The 19,441-nt window shown below is 38.6% G+C and overlaps 1 protein-coding gene across 3 annotated transcripts in view; it reads right to left on the bottom strand.

Annotated features, from left to right (window-relative positions):
* Positions 1-6,831: 6,831 nt before the first annotated feature.
* The window catches only part of LOC138329581 (runt-related transcription factor 1-like), a 48,901-nt gene continuing 36,291 nt past the window's right edge, over positions 6,832-19,441 (bottom strand). For 2 of the 3 annotated variants that reach the window (XM_069276683.1, XM_069276667.1), the window contains 4 exons: positions 16,272-16,385; positions 10,265-10,480; positions 9,972-10,076; positions 6,832-9,772 (listed from right to left, as the gene is read on the bottom strand). In XM_069276683.1, coding sequence (XP_069132784.1) covers positions 8,898-9,772; positions 9,972-10,076; positions 10,265-10,480; positions 16,272-16,385 — 1,310 coding nt within the window. In that variant the 3' untranslated portion in view covers positions 6,832-8,897. The remainder of the gene's footprint in view (positions 9,773-9,971; positions 10,077-10,264; positions 10,481-16,271; positions 16,386-19,441) is intronic. The other variant, XM_069276676.1, reaches the window with a different exon arrangement.

The raw sequence follows: 19,441 nt of genomic DNA, 5'->3' as shown, positions 1-19,441 counted from the left end.
ATCAACTACACAGTACGTAAGGTTTCTAAAGCTTAATTCGGAACTAGTTCTACCAACAGACTGCTCGGACGCTACAAAAACCAAACGTCTATAATTGTAAACTATTTTTACGTAACCACATCTGCAAAGGCAATTAATACGAAGTCACAGTATAAAGATATGAAAAGAAAATAACTCCTTATTTGCTGCATGGTCTTGTGATAGTCAACAACTGCGTCGGTGGGAAATCAATACAATCCTTGTTTGTTGGTATTAGCGTCATATTAGCAGCCAGGGTCATGTAAGGACGGCCTCCCATGTATGAAGTGCGGGTGTGTGTTGTGGGAGATTGCGGTATGTTCGTGTTGCATCTTCTTGTATAGTTGAACTGTTGTCCTTTTTATAGTGTTATATCACTGAAGAATGCCACCGAAGACACAACGCAAGACACCCTACCCGGCCACATTATACTGACAACGGACGAACCAGTCGTCTCACCCCTTAATGCTGAACGCTAAGCAGGAGCAGAAACTACCAGTTTTATGAACTGTGTCTCGGCCAGAGAACAGAACCCAGAGCTTTCCTCACAGGGGCGAGCGCTCAACCGAAGCCTAAAAGTGAGGTGTTATCAAGGGAGACGTTAGGAAGAAGGTCAGTTAGAAAGAAAGAAAAGATAAGATCCTAAATTTAGTCGCCTTTAATACGATCATGCAATAGGGGCAGCAGGTAAATTCTTACGCCCTGCAGGGCAGACAAAAATTACAACCGGATGAATATAAAGAAACTTTATAAAGAAAATTGACTTAATATCAATACGTGATAACTATCCTTGCTGTAAATCTTATGTAAAGTTTAACAATGAGACTCGGAGAGGGGGAGGGGGTGCTTTCTTTCAATCACCTGCTCCAAAATTGATTATTTTCTTTGAATCATATGAAAAAAGTGGTCATCAAGTTTTCAATATATTATATGAATTCACCAGCAAATCATACATAAGAAGATCTAAACATAACATATTAACATATTATTCTTTAGATTCATTATCGGTGAAACCACTCATTAATCCATTGGCGAATAATTCAATCTTGTTGGTAAAGAATATTCCCATTGACTTTAATATTACGAGGTATGTTATCATCCCACCAGGTAATTATAATGTCTTTGTTGGTAATGTCGCATCTGACTGGTTAATATAACGCCGTAACGATCGAATACCTCAGAGAAAATAGTCCGACGAGAGTTTTGGAATTTCCCAAGACAACATTGGGTTATAAATATTACACTGTAACTTCAATATATTATAAGTTATGGATTAATAAAGCAAAATCAAATTTATCTTATCATACATTTCACCGCCGTTCATGTGTATCCTCATCAAGTAAATCCTTATTCATCTCACAAATTATATCTCAAATTGTTTACTTGGTTATAATAACTACGTGCTCTATCCCGTACTTGTTTGTACTCTAAACTTCTGTCGGAACTTTTGAGGCGCCAAATGAACATTGATAAACACGTACAGAACCAGAAATTTACCGATAGGCGCTCATGTGCCACCACAATATTCAATGTTGGTTTTTTGGTCAGCTTCCTGTCTCTCGTCAATCTCTTCTTTTACTTCCGGGAAAATGGCGGTGTGCGCGTCTTGTTTCTTGCCGCCGTTTTCTCTGGACCGAGTGACACACGTGGACGGTGTATTAGACGCCAACCTCGTCAACCCATCAAACGACATGTATATATCTACATTTACCTGTACACATTCCCGCCAAATGCCGAAGGCAAGTCACAGGTGTGAGAAAGATAGACAGGCAATGACGTCACTAATACAGTAGCTGTCGATCATTTTGCTCGTGAGTCAGTAGTAATAGGTACAAAGGAAATATTTGTTAATTACCAATAATGACCACAAACAACTACAACTACTTCGCATCTACTTCATATGTATATTAACAGAATATCCATTAGCACCGACACCAACAACAAGGTGTTATGCAAATAAGGATTAGCAGGATAGTAAAATATAGACGTACATTACTGTACATGGATAGATGTAGATGATTCCATTTCAGTAACAAGAATATCGAAATAATAATTAAAAAACAATTGATTGATTTTGTTGGTGATCCCTGCAGGTAGGGCGTATCTTCTGCCACTATTGCCTGATTGGAAAAGGCGACTAAATTTAGGATCTTTTCTCTTCTATATAACTGACTTTCGTTTTCCTATATTCCTTCTCCTTTGACGTCGTCTCGCTGTTTGGCCTTTAGTTGAGCACAAGCCCCTGTGTTCCATCCCCTGACCGAGACACACCATAGTCTATAAAAAGGTATGGTAGTTTCTGTTCCTGCTTAGTGCTCAGCATAAAGGGAGTGGGACGACTGGTTTGTCTGTTGTTAGTATGATATGATCGAATGTTCTGTGTCTCTCGTTGAATGACATAACACTATAACAACGAAAGACAACACGAATACTCCGCAGCCTCCCATACAGACATCCACACACCACAACACGAATACACCGCAGCCTCCCATACAGACATCCACACACCACAACACGAATACACCGCAGCCTCCCATACAGACATCCACACACCACAACACGAATACACCGCAGCCTCCCATACAGACATCCACACACCACAACACGAATACACCGCAGCCTCCCATACAGACATCCACACACCACAACACGAATACACCGCAGCCTCCCATACAGACATCCACACACCACAACACGAATACACCGCAGCCTCCCATACAGACATCCACACACCACAACACGAATACACCGCAGCCTCCATACAGACATCCACACACCACAACACGAATACACCGCAGCCTCCCATACAGACATCCACACACCACAACACGAATACACCGCAGCCTCCATACAGACATCCACACACCACAACACGAATACACCGCAGCCTCCCATACAGACATCCACACACCACAACACGAATACACCGCAGCCTCCCATACAGACATCCACACACCACAACACGAATACACCGCAGCCTCCCATACAGACATCCACACACCACAACACGAATACACCGCAGCCTCCCATACAGACATCCACACACCACAACACGAATACACCGCAGCCTCCCATACAGACATCCACACACCACACACACGAATACACCGCAGCCTCCCATACAGACATCCACACACCACAACACGAATACACCGCAGCCTCCCATACAGACATCCACACACCACAACACGAATACACCGCAGCCTCCCATACAGACATCCACACACCACAACACATTGCCCACATGCTAGACCGTCCTCAAATGTCCCTTGTTGTTAATAGTACGTTAATCTAACAAATCAAATCAAACAAAATTGCTGTTGGTGCCTTTTTTCAAAAATGTGAAATGTCAAAAATTGGAAAAAGGTCAGGTAATCAAGACTTCCCGTCAACCTTAATACAAGGGTCCATCGGGTTATGTATATTTACACCGATGCTGAACAGGAAGTAAGAGTTCCTTCCGATAGAGTGATAGAACACCTCCGGTATGAACATTGCTTTTCGGTCGCGTCAGGTTTGATTCGAACATACCTTATGTGGTCAACTTCAGACTGTTACTTCACGTTATGCTTAGGGTATTAATGCAATATCTGTTCATTCTTCGGTATTACAAACATGCCATTATTTTAGTTTTTCTTTTACTTTCCTTTCAATTTATGCTAAAACATAAATGAAATTTAAATGAAAATGTTATTTTGGGTGGTATCGTAGTCATTTGAACAATTCAATAGAGTGTTATCGATCAGAGTATCGGGGAGTTGATCATATTGTCCTTTACAAATCTGGGTAGCATTACCAGTGTAATCTTTATCTGCGCTATAATGCGCATTCAATGTGTTTTGTCGTATCAGAATTAAATCAAATTATAATAATATTTTTGCTTGCTTTCGATTTTCTTATTGAGCTCGAATTTATTGGCTAGTTCTGAAATAAATGTTCGTCAGTGGTAATGTACCCAACAATAACGAACCGCTCATGAGTGAAATGAGATGCGGCTTACATGTCTGCACGTAGCTTGGCACGTGTCCGCCATGTTTGTTTTGATAGTCACGTGATTATTTCCTGCGCTCGCAGTGACATCATCTACCAAACTCTTGTATCCGTGTTACGATTACATCACAGACTAAAATGAAGGCGTTTCAATCACAATGATAGTATTGGTGATTTTTTTACCAATATTACCCGCAGTGCCACGCATGCGCAAGCATACGTCAGGTGCGAATTGCAAGGTGGTGGAATATAGGGATTAATGCAAAATGCTTCAATGCTGTTTCAATAAAATATTATTATAACAGATTATTCAGGTCCATTTTAAAATGGGATCTTGAGTATCTGTGGCGTGACTTCATTCTTGTCATCCATTTTATTTCGATGAACATATTAAATAACAAAAGCATTGGACATGAGATAGGTCAACTCAACACATTTAATCCTTCCTTCAATGATACATTTTGATGTGACAACAAAATAAAACCGAAATGAATTAAATACATTTCTAGGGTACATTATTTCATTCCATATACGCAAAATTACATCATTCACGGGAAAAACTTGATATAATTACTCAAAAGTGACATGATTGTAACGTGGGTTTAATATGCAATTATCGATTACCATAACTGTGAATATTAATATGGCATTATACAGTTACTTAAATCTGATATTATTTCTTTGTAATTCTCGCCTGCTGACTGCGGCGTTACTGGTATTTAGTATCAGCAATGCTGTTCTTTATTCGACAGCCAAATAAGTTTAACAATAGTATCTTTTTTTATGAAAATATCATTTAAGACGAAAGAAATAAGCTTCTAACTAGCTTATTGTCAACTACCATCGTCTTTATTTTCATCTGATTTTGTGCCGCATTGTGTGTTATATTTAAGTAAACATTAGACTTCTGTCATTTCCATTGAATACACTTGAGAAGTTTTTGAGGCGGTCGAGCGATCGAGGTGATGTTATATCCAACAATCTATCATTAAACTCCACGAACATCTGCATTTATTAGAGCTCCCAAAAGGGGACATGTAAAAGAAAAATGCATATAATGTTCTTAGTAGGTTATGATAATGATAATTAATGATGTACCAAAACATTGTCACCAATCCAGATCTTCGATGCCAAAATATCCCCTTACGTAAAGATTGTAACAGGGTTAAAGAGCTAATGATATTAACCCGCCCAAAACTCCACTCTACAATGTCATACTCCATAACGAGGGCTATAAAATCAAAGGTCATGGTGTCAAAACAGATATAATTTTGTTTCTAATCAATGTAACATTTAAATAATTTTATGGAAAAATCGACAGTTTCATGAAATAAAAATGGAAGCGTATTTTTTGTCTGTAAATGTATCATGTTTAGTCATTCGTGCTCTCGATTTAAAGCCTTCACCTGCGCCGATTGTAAGATGCTGGGCGATAGCGCCAACATCAAAGGAGCCAAGGTGTGATATTGTACAATAATTTATTTTATTTAGATTTTCTGTTAGAAATCAAACACTTTATTCGTGATTTGAATTCTTTACAAAAAACAGAGGCACAATGAATGATCATCTGAATGATCAGTAATAAATCCCAGGCTGATGACGGGACGACGGCCCGATCAGAACCAAGGGTTCCTCTCAGCCTCTTTACAACGAATGTTGATTACTAAATGTGAAATACGATGAATGTCAATTTCTTTAATAAATGGCTGATTCGAGGTTCCATCAATATGTTTTATATCCTTGGACACAGACATCACAAGTTGGCAAAAATACAGTTGATTTATTGCAATCCGTTGATTTTCGCTTGATATAAATACATTCAATTTACGATAAAGCACTGAAACTATAAACATATATAAGTAATTGACGATTTTTCACGTAAAATGGGGGTAACTATGATTGTATCAGCCAGCGGTTTGTGTATTACACCTACCTCTTTCGAATTCGACTAAATTTTATTTAGTACAACCTGTCTTTAGGGAGTGTAATTTTGCATATTGAAGGTCCACAATGTAATGTAAGAAAAGCCGCTACAAACAGCTAATATTATTCTTGAATCGATTAAAATGTACAAAATCACAACAGAAGTGATCTTCCTATGCAGCACCCAACAAGGTAAACGATACATTAATTCAGCTAAAAGACCCGCATCTCTGACTAGCCGGGTACACTACGTCATCAGTCTTCACGTGCTTTACATGTGCCCGTACGAAACGTGACCAGAATGTGAAAAGGTGTGATCAGTAGACGTCATATCATAATCCGACCGCGTCAAATAAAACCGTTTCGTGTAGACAGCGCTAGTGTCGTATGTTAAACTGCCATTGTAAAGTGTAAGACTGCAATACGGTCATTTGTTACCATCGTTGGTGTCAATCCGAGTTCTTGCGAACACCGTATGTAACCCCATGTCTGTATGTAAATCCGAAAGTTATCAAGCATTAATTCGATATGGTCTAGGTTTATGTGTAGGTGTCTAAGGTAAATGAATCATGTGAACGGACTATCTTGTGTGTTTTCTATGAATGTTGTTGTAAAGCGTTAGTACAACAGTACCAATCGAACTTAGTGTGCCCAATGAGGGAAACGTAAGGACACATCACCGAATCTAGGTCGATCAGCTGACCCGGAGGAATAATTGTTCTTCTTCATTTCCGAAAAAGACTTCCCATTAAATACATTTTGCTTTCAGTACCAACGATTCCTATAAATTTTGTCGTATTAATGTAGTCGGGTGACCGTAAATTCCCTTGGGAAGCGGAAGTCTTTTTGTGTTCAGTTGTTCAGCAAAATATTTTATCTAACAAAATGAATAAAATACAGTTTTTTGTTTTATATTTGACATTTAATGGCATGTGGAGCATAAATATAAGTACGTAGAATAAACAAAAATAGAACGATGACTGGTAACATCAATGGCAGACATGTCTTGGAATTTGTCCCATAATGCACCATCTCCTCTCAAAAATGGATTTCCGGAACAACAAAAATGATCCGACCAAAACAATGACGTTATGAAGATGTCACATGAGCTAGACACTTAATTAGAGTAGTTACCAATAAAAATAACACAATACAAACATATTCCATGCAATTAAATTCAAAGGAAAAAATTGACATTAGTAAAAAAAATGAATATCATGAAATACTGAAGTTTTTATAAGTGGAATATTCTGTATCATTTATCAACCAATCGAAAGATATTCCTAAATTTCTAAAAATCATGGCACAGCCAATTTTGAATGAGAGGGAGGCATTTTGACAAGGGAACACGTAAAGAAAGACTTTACGAAAGTCTGGAATTTATACATCAATAAAAAATCGTTGAAAAAAGGACAAAAAAACAAATCACAAATGAAATTGAGATCAAAAATCAAGTTTGAGACAACAAAACACGTTGTAACAATAAATATTATCTGCGCATGACTGAAATCCATCAAATGTCACAATAAAGCACCATTCGTGTAGCAGCTTAAAACTTATTGGTCATATGACATTGACCTTACAAAAATAAAGCTTCCGGGTCATAGTTTAAGGCCTTGACTTCTGGAATAAAGACACTTTAAAATCCATATACAAAATCTAAGTCATCCTTAATCAGGTATAGAGAATTAACTCTAAGCTTGGACCCAACTCAAACAGCAGTGACGTCAGATGTCATTCCCAAGCTTTTGATTCACTACATCTTCAAATCGAACGCGCCTAAATGTGTAATGAAAGGCGGTGTAAATTGCGGGACAAAGGCAAAATGGCAAAGATCGAAAATGTCTTTAGAAAGATAAAATAGTATAGCTGCAAACCACAAAAGTCACATTGAAGTATCATGTTCGTACTTCGGTTCCTTAACAATAAAGCTTTCGCAATAATTGTAACAAAGATTGTGTCAATTTCAACGTTAAATCCAGCCAGTTTGCTATCCTAAACCACAACTTTGCGAGCTATACAAAGTAAAATGTTTTCAAAAAGTCATTGTTGACAAATGTACTTAAAATTGAAAGGATCTGTTAGAAAAAATAAAATAAAAAAGGTTATTCATAGAATATTTAAAACAGAAGAATGCGTTTATGCATTCTATCACAAAAACGACCAATTGAGATGGTCCAAATACTGGCACTGCCCTCTAACATTGCGTTTTATTTCTACATCATATCCATGGCAATATATCTCCGTACGCCGATATGAGCATCATACCGTTAAAAACACGCTCTTTTATAAACACATTCTTCTTCATTCCTGACTGGAAAACTCTCTTCATTCGCTCACCTGTCCGACCACCAGACATTACATGTATTACACTCGCCCAATTCAATATGTCAAAAATCCAATCAGACGTGCTGTCCAAATGCCACCCAAAACACTCTTAAATAATACTTATCATCGTTGTCTAAAACCTTCAATCGTGTTACTTGTCTAACAAGTACTTAATATCCGTCTAAAATGCTACACTCGTTTACTTTCATTAGAAGTAGCCTTCAACAAGGTTCTACATTTTATTTGCCTTCCAATATCACGGCAGCGCAAGTGTCGACAGTTTGTTCTAGTACTAGTCAAGGGCACTAAATAGGCTTTCCATCAGATCAGGGCCAGTTCGCGGCACTAAAGTGGCTCTAGGACCTACCAGACAGTCCATGACAACAAAGGGCTCCAGAGGCCACCAGACTAGGGGTAGTCCAGGACACATGGGTCAATCAGACTAGGGACAGTCCAAAGCACGACAGCCTACCGGAACAGCCAAGTCAAGAACAGTCAAGACTCCAGAGTCCATTAGATCAAGCACTACACCTGAGAGGTGACTGCAAAACTGAAACCTCTGATAGCCATCGCAATAACCACGTGACTTTGAGGGAATTCAAGTGTAAGTTACAACCGAATACATTGGTTGGGGTGCCTCAGTATGGCCGCCACACTGTAGAGTCCGGGTTTACATTGTCCGCTGCTGATCTCGGTGGTGACCTGTTAGTGTCCGATACGTGGACATCCATAGGATGTAAACCATTCCTTGATGTTTCCATGCGCAAGCGTTGTTCTTCTTGTTCATCGCGCAGCACAGGCCTTGGGGGTCCCTCGATTTGTAGTCTGTTATTTGAGGGGGTCAGAGGCCGATCTACCCTCATTGGAATATCAGAGGATCGCTGGCCGAGTATCTCGTACGTCCTCACCTCGCCTGACGGCAGAAAAAGGTTTGATATCTGAGGAGGTGATGAGTACAGGTGAGGGTAGAGAAAACTGGTGGGTAGCACACTCGACGGGGACCCGGGCAGGTATGATGGCGCCATGGTGGTGGCGGGGTTGATACTGGCTAGGAGATCCTGGGCCGTGATGATGGGGTAGTTACTGTGGGAAACTGAAAGAGGATTAATGTCGCGACTTTCTCTCAATATGGCGAAGTTGGAATTGGTAGACTGATATGGCTGAACGCTGTGTGAATGTGTAAGTAAATGTCTACTGGTACTTTCGGTAAACCGAGTCTCCGATATCCGGTGTTCCTGTAACCGGACAGATTCCGGATAACGGGGCAACACTATCGGTAGTTGAGAATCCAGGGGCATTCTTGGTTCGGAATGACGGGGTTCCAGCGCTGATATGTCTGGTCGCTGGGGGTCCGGTACAACTACCGGCAGGGGGCGCTCCTGAGAATGAGATGTGACCATGACTTCATGGTGCGGTGCTGAACCCTTGTGAAGAGATGGGAGTCTGGAGTCGGTAAGTAGAGTGTCCGGTATATGAGATTCAATAGCTGGAGGTGGCGGTGTGATCTGGTGGCCTGGAATTTACAAATATACACGTGAAATTTGCGTAATAAATAAGGTGATAATAGTCTGATCAATTACAGGTGAATTATGACAAAACTTTATATACGCATATATAAATGTACTGTATAAATAAATAAATCACGTAATTTATAGCCAAGGCTAGAACAATTAACTACATTGTGTACTAGTATAGTATAGATATACACGTACCAGTGCCAGGAAGTGGTGGGGGCTGAGAGTAGGCGGGGGCGTGTGTCGTTATGACTGGGTAGGGCTCAAATCCGGTACCCCAGGGACTGCTTCTCTTTGTAGGTTCTGAATAAGAAATTGAAAGAAACATATAACACGTGTATATATGTTTACATGTCAAACGTGTGTTATACAATTACAATATGTAGTTACCTGAATATAAGCACTATTTGAGTTGGATCTACTTACATAAAAGTTAAAGAGGTCTGCTTGTCAGTTTGATAAAGGTTACTGTTAAAATATAGTTAAGTTACCTGAGTGGTATCCATTTGTTTCAGAGGAAGGCTGGAGAACCCTATTTGATGTGTCGGACAAATGTGAGCTGGGTCGACGGATCTGCCAGTCGGGGAGTGAGTGGCTGAAGCGGCTGTTCTGAAGGGGGTCAAAGGGACTGCGTTCTGGGATGTCCAGGGGGCGATGGATTCTTCGGTCATCTGTTCGTAGCTCTGTGAAGACAAATTGTCGGTATTCTTGAGTTCAAGAACACAAGAGAGGAGTTGGTTAGTATGGAAACGTAGGCGGACAGCAGTACAACACCATGACAACACCATGACAACAGCGTCACAACAAAGAGGGTAGTAGATTATAAGAAAAGGAGTACATTTAAAGAATAGGAAGGCAAAAGAACAATTGTTAGAAGATTGAAAGAGAGAATGAATAATATCATACCCATTTTTGCGATAACTACATTTCTTAATTTAATGAAATGCATACTTACTTATTATAGCTATCTGAGAAATTTTGGAAACGAAAATTTGAGAACGCAAGAATGAGTACAATGAGGAGTAAGGAAATGGTAGTATAAAGGAAATATGAGTATAATGAGGAGTAAGGAAATGGTAGTATAAAGGAAATATGAGTATAATGAGGAGTAAGGAAATGATAGTATAAAGGAAATATGAGTATAATGAGGAGTAAGGAAATGGTAGTATAAAGGAAATATGAGTATAATGAGGAGTAGGAAATGGTAGTATAAAGGAAATATGAGTATAATGAGGAGTAAGGAAATGGTAGTATAAAGGAAATATGAGTATAATGAGGAGTAAGGAAATGGTAGTATAAAGGAAATATGAGTATAATGAGGAGTATAGGAAATGGTAGTATAAAGGAAATATGAGTATAATGGAGTAAGGAAATGGTAGTATAAAGGAAATATGAGTATAATGAGGAGTGAGGAAATGGTAGTATAAAGGAAATATGAGTATAATAAGGAGTAAGGAAATGGTAGTATAAAGGAAATATGAGTATAATGAGGAGTAAGGAAATGGTAGTATAAAGGAAATATGAGTATAATGAGGAGTAAGGAAATGGTAGTATAAAGGAAATATGAGTATAATGAGGAGTAAGGAAATGGTAGTATAAAGGAAATATGAGTATAATGAGGAGTAAGGAAATGGTAGTATAAAGGAAATATGAGTATAATGAGGAGTAAGGAAATGGTAGTATAAAGGAAATATGAGTATAATGAGGAGTAAGGAAATGGTAGTATAAAGAAAATATGAGTATAATGAGGAGTAAGGAAATGGTAGTATAAAGAAAATATGAGTATAATGAGGAGTAAGGAAATGGTAGTATAAAGAAAATATGAGTATAAAGGAAATATGCAGATAGGGATAGTTTATTAGCAATAATATAGTGCAATATATATATGTGTGTAATAAATTACATGCATTCATTTTGATCTATTTAAATCAATTTAACAGTGAATTCGTCATATGTATAGAAGTGCAAGTGTAATTAGTATAAACAACACGAAAGTCCTCGACAACAAACCACACCATGCCACCTCGCACTGTCCTGCCATCAAACAAACTATCATATTTAGGACTGTGATATTAGAACAATTAGCAATCGTTGAATTTCGTGTTCAGGACATGTGTATGAAATTAGTTTGATACCAGATTGGACTTAAATGTTAACGATTGCCCGAGGCTCTGTCGTGAACGGCCCTGTCTGCTGGAGTTCTAGTATAGTGTAGGTAATTTTCCTGGAAATGTTTACGTCTTGTAATTATGTCTCACTAGATCTAGAGTGCATAAAGGTGTTGATAAGTTGTCTCACTACAGTCGGGCGGGGGACGCTGAAGTTGATGCTCAGGGGAGCTAGTATGTTGTGGTGCAGAAATGCCTCGTAGAGCCACGAATTCAGTGGTCATATCTATACGAAATTTATGATTTGTTGTGAGTTAAAATGACACGAAATATCTTTCAAATTGGGACGTTTTGAAGGGAAGAGGGGAGGGGTTAATGTACGTTCGGAGGCTCGGAGATCAGGCATGATGGATGTGTTAAACCCGGAACACACAAGGTCTGTAATCTATAGCTGCAGGGAAACACGTACCTGTGTAGAGAGGTTATTGTACATTTCACACTATCTCAGACAGGTAGGCGTTTAAGTCTGTTTATTGTATATCTAAGTTTTATAATGAATACTACCAATAATTATAAACTTTATCAGGCTAAATGGAAACTCGTCATTATCACGATCATAAAAAAAATAAAAATGTGTATGGTAACGGATAGGTATGGGGTCATTGGGAAGAGGAATATGTGACCGATTATCTACAAGTAAACGCCAGGGGCGGGGAATGATTTAAATCATGCTACTCTCGGAAGCACACGGACATATAAGTAAATCGTGTATTAGCATTACATATTAGCATGCCAAGGGTTTAAATGTTTTCACCGTTAGTCTTTCAACAAAGTTTCTTAGCTTACATCCACTTTTATGGAAACCCCACTCCCATGCTTCGCATTCTGATAAATAACACCTGTTTTGTATAAAGAAGAAAACTAAAACAATTTTATTCATATAAATATTTCCAACAATATGTTTTATACACTAGCAACATGGTTAGAACATAATCAGAATCTTAGGGTCCCAGTCATGGCGGCCAGTTGGTCTTTTAGACCGCGTGTTCCCTCCCCCACACCACGTGCTGGTGTGACCCCTCCCTGACCCGAATTGATTTTATGACGATGACCCCCCGCCTTATTTGTGATCCCTCCCCCACATCAATGTGCTGGTGCGCCCCTCTTTGTGACATTTACCCCACCATGTGATGTGACCCCTCCCTAAAGTGACATAGTGTGATAACGATGACTCCTCCCATATATAACCCTCCCACACACCCTTCTCCTACCTGGGACTGACCACATAAAGACCCTTACATGGCGATCTGACATATACATGTAACATATAGGTCCCTGTATGAATGTCGAAGCGGGGGAGTGGGGCCAAACACACGTGAACATGCTCGAAGGAGTGGAGCAACAGTAAATAAAACCTAATCCTGCTACAAATCGCCTTGCTAAAATGAGATTCAATGGGGAATTAATTTGTTGGTTTTATACACCTCCGACCTTGACCTCGCGTTACATTCCTGTTCACAATACCATGACCATAATTAATACGGCCAGTACAGTGGTAGTCTTATCCGCTACTTCCGATCCGCTAAGTTGGCACTCGTCAACAAACGTCACCCGTAGTAATCTGTAAACTATATAGCTACCGACAATCATTTTCTGTCAAATAGCCATAAAAAATATTTCTTTGGTTTGATATCGTTTTTATATTTTTACAATTGCCATGTAAAATGCACGTACTAGATTTGATTGGTTTAAAGAAAGTCCGAGCACCCGGAGAAAATCCACCGACATACCTACAGATAATACCTAGAACCTACCCAACGAGGGTCGCCGCATAAACATCCAATTGATATTTTTCCTGACGAAGTTTGTAGAAATTAAACTTGAGATGATTTTGACAATAACCACACGTTACACGTATAATGCATTGTTTGAATACAATGCAGTAAATATTTTCTACATTTAGAGCAAATTGTATATATCTAAAGTGACATCACATTATCGCAAATACCTTAAAAGATATCAAGATAATTATCAAGCGAAAACATAAATAGTTTCTACATTTATAGGTTCACAGGTGTGTAATCACGTGGGACAGATTGTGTATAGTTATTCCAGTCACGTTAGGAATTCGTCTGGATAAGTAAAAACATAGATTACCAGCTTGTTTACTTAAACTAATGTCTTATTATTAAATTATTCTAAATGCATTCTAGAAGTTCGCGAGGAATTAAGCTGCAGTTAAATTTTAAAGTACAAGTGTAAGTACTGTTTTACAATAGGTTAGGCTTGACTCATGTGTGGCATTTTAAACTACGGTAAAATATGCCGTAAATACAGTGTGCTAGTGATACGGGGATTGAGAGGAAGTGAGCCATACCGTGACCAAAGCTGGTATTTCCTTTTCTGCGTCACACTTTGTCACAGAAAAAGTAAATGCACAACAACGATTAAAATGAATTTTAGGCGAACATTTGCTACAGTTTTTAATTCGAGCGAGAAATTTATAACAATAGATACATCGGCGAGGATAAGTCTCCCTTAAAATGAAATATTAATAATTTATTTCACGTATTTTACTACAGTTAATCTATTGTTCTTTATCAAATAATGCCTCCTCCCAAAACTATATTGGCATGTATAAACAGGTTGCCTGCCATTTTCTGACTTCTGACGTTGATTAAGCGTTTACGGATAAAAAAACAAATGCGGATGTACGATTGTATAATATACGTAAGTCAGTGTTTTGCAGGAGATAGGTAGCACGCACGTGTACCTATAAATATATTCTTCTGTATTTTACTAATATCTTAATGACACGTGCAGGAATAATGCCCAACCTGCTGAATCTGTGTCGGATCATCATCTATAGCTGTTAACGATCTGTCACTGCGTTAAGGATAATAATGATATTATGTGAATGTGTTATGATAACGTTGTCTGGTACACTACCGTTGTCCACGACGTCAGAGAAAGAAATTCTATAGGTCAGCGTCAGTGAAGCCTCGTACGACGTCAGGAATGATTTTAATGCAACTCCATATTATCATCATAAAAGTTATGCCAGGGAAAATGTATACCACAAGAAAAATGTAACCAGTACGACAAATGCACAGTCACCACAGAGACCACGGAAGTGATACCACACCATGAAAACCGTTACCACCACCACCACCACCACGATAAATATTACGATCCGTGACGAAAACGATACCACCATGTATGATAATCTACACCAACATGAGAAATATTACCACTTTTCTGATCTTACAAGGCCAATTTGTTGTATTCATTAAGAAATTAATAGCTGTCCCTGAATTACATGCAAGCATTACGAGGATATCGGTTGGCCATGATCGGGGTTAGAAGCCGTTCCCTAGGAGACATTGCGGGCAGATGTTGGAGTAGCTTGGATACGACCAGTAAGGGGAGTTAGTGGGGACCATCTTACGTTACGTAACAAAAGAAGGGCCTGTTATCGATAGCTTCTTTGTCATGGTAATGGTTGGAACTGCTTGAGAAAATGTCGGAGTCCACGAGAGACTACTAATGATTCGCCCCTGGGCGCTCATACCCTAGGCAATTACAAAACGGTGTTCAAATTGGTAACAAAGGAGCAGAAAAAGTTAACCCCCGTAATGAAAGAAGACCCTTCTCGCCATTAGACGGGACAAGAGCCGTTTTACAATTCACCTCTCACCAAAACACCGATCTGAGACCATGGTGACAATTGGGGTAGTGTTTCATACTTAATGGATTTTAACATGTAACACATGGCTAATGAGTCTAACGAGCTTAATCACTCGATCGGCCATAGATTTGTGAGATTGTCCGCGATTTTACAGTTCTCTCGTTTCTTCTCGTCCATACGTTTCTTACACAATCCTCCCACATCAGTGAATTTTAACAACACACATCAGGTTCTCATTTTTCATTGACATTGGTCTTTGGAGTCATTCTCCACATCTTCATCGTCATAGCAGCCTTATATTACCATAGATGTTGACTGAACACCGAAAAGTTTATAATATTAAACCCAAACAAAACACAGCTGCTAAGGATTGTCCTAAAGACACAGGAGGTGATTATCACCTTTCAAACGCAAAAACTGTTCCATAATAAACACTGTTTCAAAAACCTGTCATATTTTCTAAGATTACTTATTAGAAATATCTGTTGTTAGAAAACCAAGATATGGATTGGTTTGGTTGTGGGTTTTTTTTTCCTGTCGGTCACCAGGTTAATTCATGACCACGATACATGTGTCGTTGGATGGGCAGATAGGTTTGGTAATGGTATGGTAAGTCATTAATTAAATAATCATGTCAATATTTTCATATAATAACTAATTAACTTAAGCATGATAAAAAAATCATCATAATGAAATACTTACTAATTTTGCTTCTTGGGTCACGTGGTCCATCAACGGTGACCTTGATGGCTTTTTGGTAGAGCGCCACCTGGGGAGGGTGCGTGCAAACTGTGATTGTCAAGCAGAAGCTCTTTCCTAGTCAAAATAAACGACGAAGAATTACAAAACGAAGGAGACAATGAACAAATATAGGAATTCAGTAAAGACCCAATCCCTAACCATGATGTGGCAGTAATAATATTGTTCCCCGTCTTATTCTTGGGTCTTGTACTGTACACATTCGTACTAATGCCAATACGTTTGGGAATATATCTAGCTCCTGGCCTCCATTTTACCGTAATTTCATTTCATTTACTGTTTTAATAGTACTGACCCTACTAAAGTGACGAGGATTAAAATGTTGTCCCCGTATAATTTCCCCCAATCCTAACTGCAATAAACTAGCTGTGTCAGTTTTTGTGCACGCAGTGCGCGTGAATATGAAACCATATTTCTTTGTGACGGGCTAATGCGTTTTGCTGGCAGTCCATGCCGTGACACGGGTCGCCAAACCAGCGGCATTAACACGTCGTAATGTCCATATATGGGAAAGGGCCAATTTGTCGGAATGGGTCTAGTTGTAAATCTGGGTAACCTTCACGTTGTTACAATGAATGGTCAGAGCGACAGTTCATTTTTCTCGATAATTACATTGTCTAGAAGACACCTTAAGCTTGGTTTGGATAGCTCTCTTTTTCACCCCAATGCCCTCCCCCATTCTATCCGCCCTCTTGATTTTGTTGCCATTTCTAAACCCCTCCCATTCGCCTCCCTCCAGTTTTGCCACCATATTTGAGACCTAGCGCTCATCCATCCCTCCAGGGGTGACATGTAAAATCAAATAATCGCCCCACAAAATGGATTGCATCAGAGGCGACGCCTTGCTCTTCCCAAGTTCTTTGTAATATAAAACAATTCCGATGAGAGATTTAAGGCCATCCTTAATCGGGCAAATATTTTAACCTTTACAGTGTTAATTAGCACGCAAGGTCTGTCCACGATCATTCATTGGCGAAACAAAGCCTGCCATTACACGGAACTGGTCGTTACGGAGGGATGCTAATGTATTGGATTACAATGGTTAGATTGTTTGTATTTGTTTGTTGATATATATTTAAAAAAAAATACGTGTTTTATCTGTGACATTTTCTCTCTGTTTATCGATTTTAAGCACCACTAATTTTTAAACGAACATCTCTTTATTTAATACTTTAGTTTCATTTCTTCAAATGTATTTACACTATCAAGGACAATTAGAAGCCGTTCGTATGTCTGTGGTTCTATATACACGGCTATGTGATGTTCCGACTGAGGTTTTGGTATAACGGTTTGTCGAGACTGGATGGATCGTTAGACGGGTGCGGTGCGCCTCAGCGGTTACCTCGTCACATCGGGTGCTGTTGTGTGGTGGCTTTGTGGAATCGCCTTGGGCTAGTCAACCGCTGTTCGCTACCAAGATGGTCCCCACAAAGCCAGCTACCCTAACGAGGTCTGAGACACGGTGCCACAACTTCTTATAGTCATCAGCGTATCATTAATGCCTTTCAACGTCGGGTCATATGATACAGTCTGACAACCGCTGCACCAAATTATTTTCGTCACTGTAACAATGTCTGATTATGCTGTCGCGTTGTATGACAAAAGACTTGGTATTCAGCATTATGCAGGCAAAACTTGGCTTCCCCCGGGCTGCGGCCCGCGCCACAAAGTCACACTTAGGGGAGGACCAAGAGGAGGAAATCATACACAATTGGAAACGGTAATGATGGGTTCGGTAGATAGACCTGTGTTTATCTTTTCTAAGATAATAAATATGACGACTGATTAACGGGAACTGTTAACGGTAAAGTCAGGAAAAGAAAATGTCCTTAACAATACCAACGTGTGCTCTCGGTATAAACAGTATCAGTAACACAAAGACTCTATACACACTTCCAATTAATCTTCAAAACACTAATATCGCCGTGAAATGTTAATTCCACTTGTCCGTCAACCAAATATCTAGTCCGTTTTATCAGGTTTGTATGGCACAGAATACAGCCTTAATGGAATACATTTTTACTGCAAGTAATGATATCGTCTATTATCATCATAATTTTCATTTTTCTACTTTTTATAGGATGATTCTGTGAAAATATGAGCTCGCTCGCTTTTTTCAGATTTAGGTGATATAAAAATTCTCCAAATACAACCCGTATAGTATGGTATTGTAACAATAATGTTTTTTAATGTTTTTTTTTTTTTTTTTATTTGCGAAGTTCAATACCTTTCTAACGAAAAAAGGATTCATAAATAAAACTCTGTAATACGTCAACATTTGTCGTAATACTTAGGTGTTAGAACTCATTTTAAAACGAGATCGTGCGTAATAGTGGTTTATACCACAGACCAAATCGGCCGTCTTTTTGTTTCCTGGGGTAAAGGTTTACACCACGAGAGAAAACATTAAAATGTATTTCATCAGTTTTTAGAAAATCGATTATATAATCAATTGCAATTTTATAACATACTGTTTTAGGATATGCACATATTATATTACGGTTTATAATTAGAGATGCTATTTTACGTCAGTGTGTATTAGTATGCTGAGCACGTTTACAAGTGCCTTTGTTCATTTTCCTGATTTAGCCGTAATTACCCTTTATATAGCTTGTGGAGAAATATGGTTTTTTTCCACGTATATAGAACGAGTTTTGTCACATTGCTTTTCCCCCTATTTTATGCCTTGTATTATCGTTATTCGTGATTAAAATCCGTCATTGTTCAATCATACTAGTGTTTGATTTACTATATTTTGTGTTGATACAGATAAATATGATATTTTGAATTGAACAGAATTTATTTGAATTGATTTTTAAAAGGCATCGATGAATATTTTGCCATTCCAAATACAAATGCAGATTCATTCAAATGGGCCACCAGCACTTGGAACATAATTTTGATCGTATGTCTGTGATCATATTTTTTTTATAGTGACTTGAAGAGACAATTTTTTTTATTTTGTTCAATTTAATTCAAATTCGATTTGATATTACACCTGTTCATATAACCACCCATAAGTCGAATGCTAGTTTAGATTTTATTTTTACAGTTATTTCCGTTGTTCTATTTTGATAACAATCTACAAGATTATTGTTAACCTAAAACGACAG

This window comes from Argopecten irradians, chromosome 1 (genome assembly GCF_041381155.1).
Source record: "Argopecten irradians isolate NY chromosome 1, Ai_NY, whole genome shotgun sequence".
Classification (NCBI taxonomy): Eukaryota; Metazoa; Mollusca; class Bivalvia; order Pectinida; family Pectinidae; genus Argopecten; species Argopecten irradians.
This window is presented reverse-complemented; position numbering and strand designations above follow the sequence as displayed.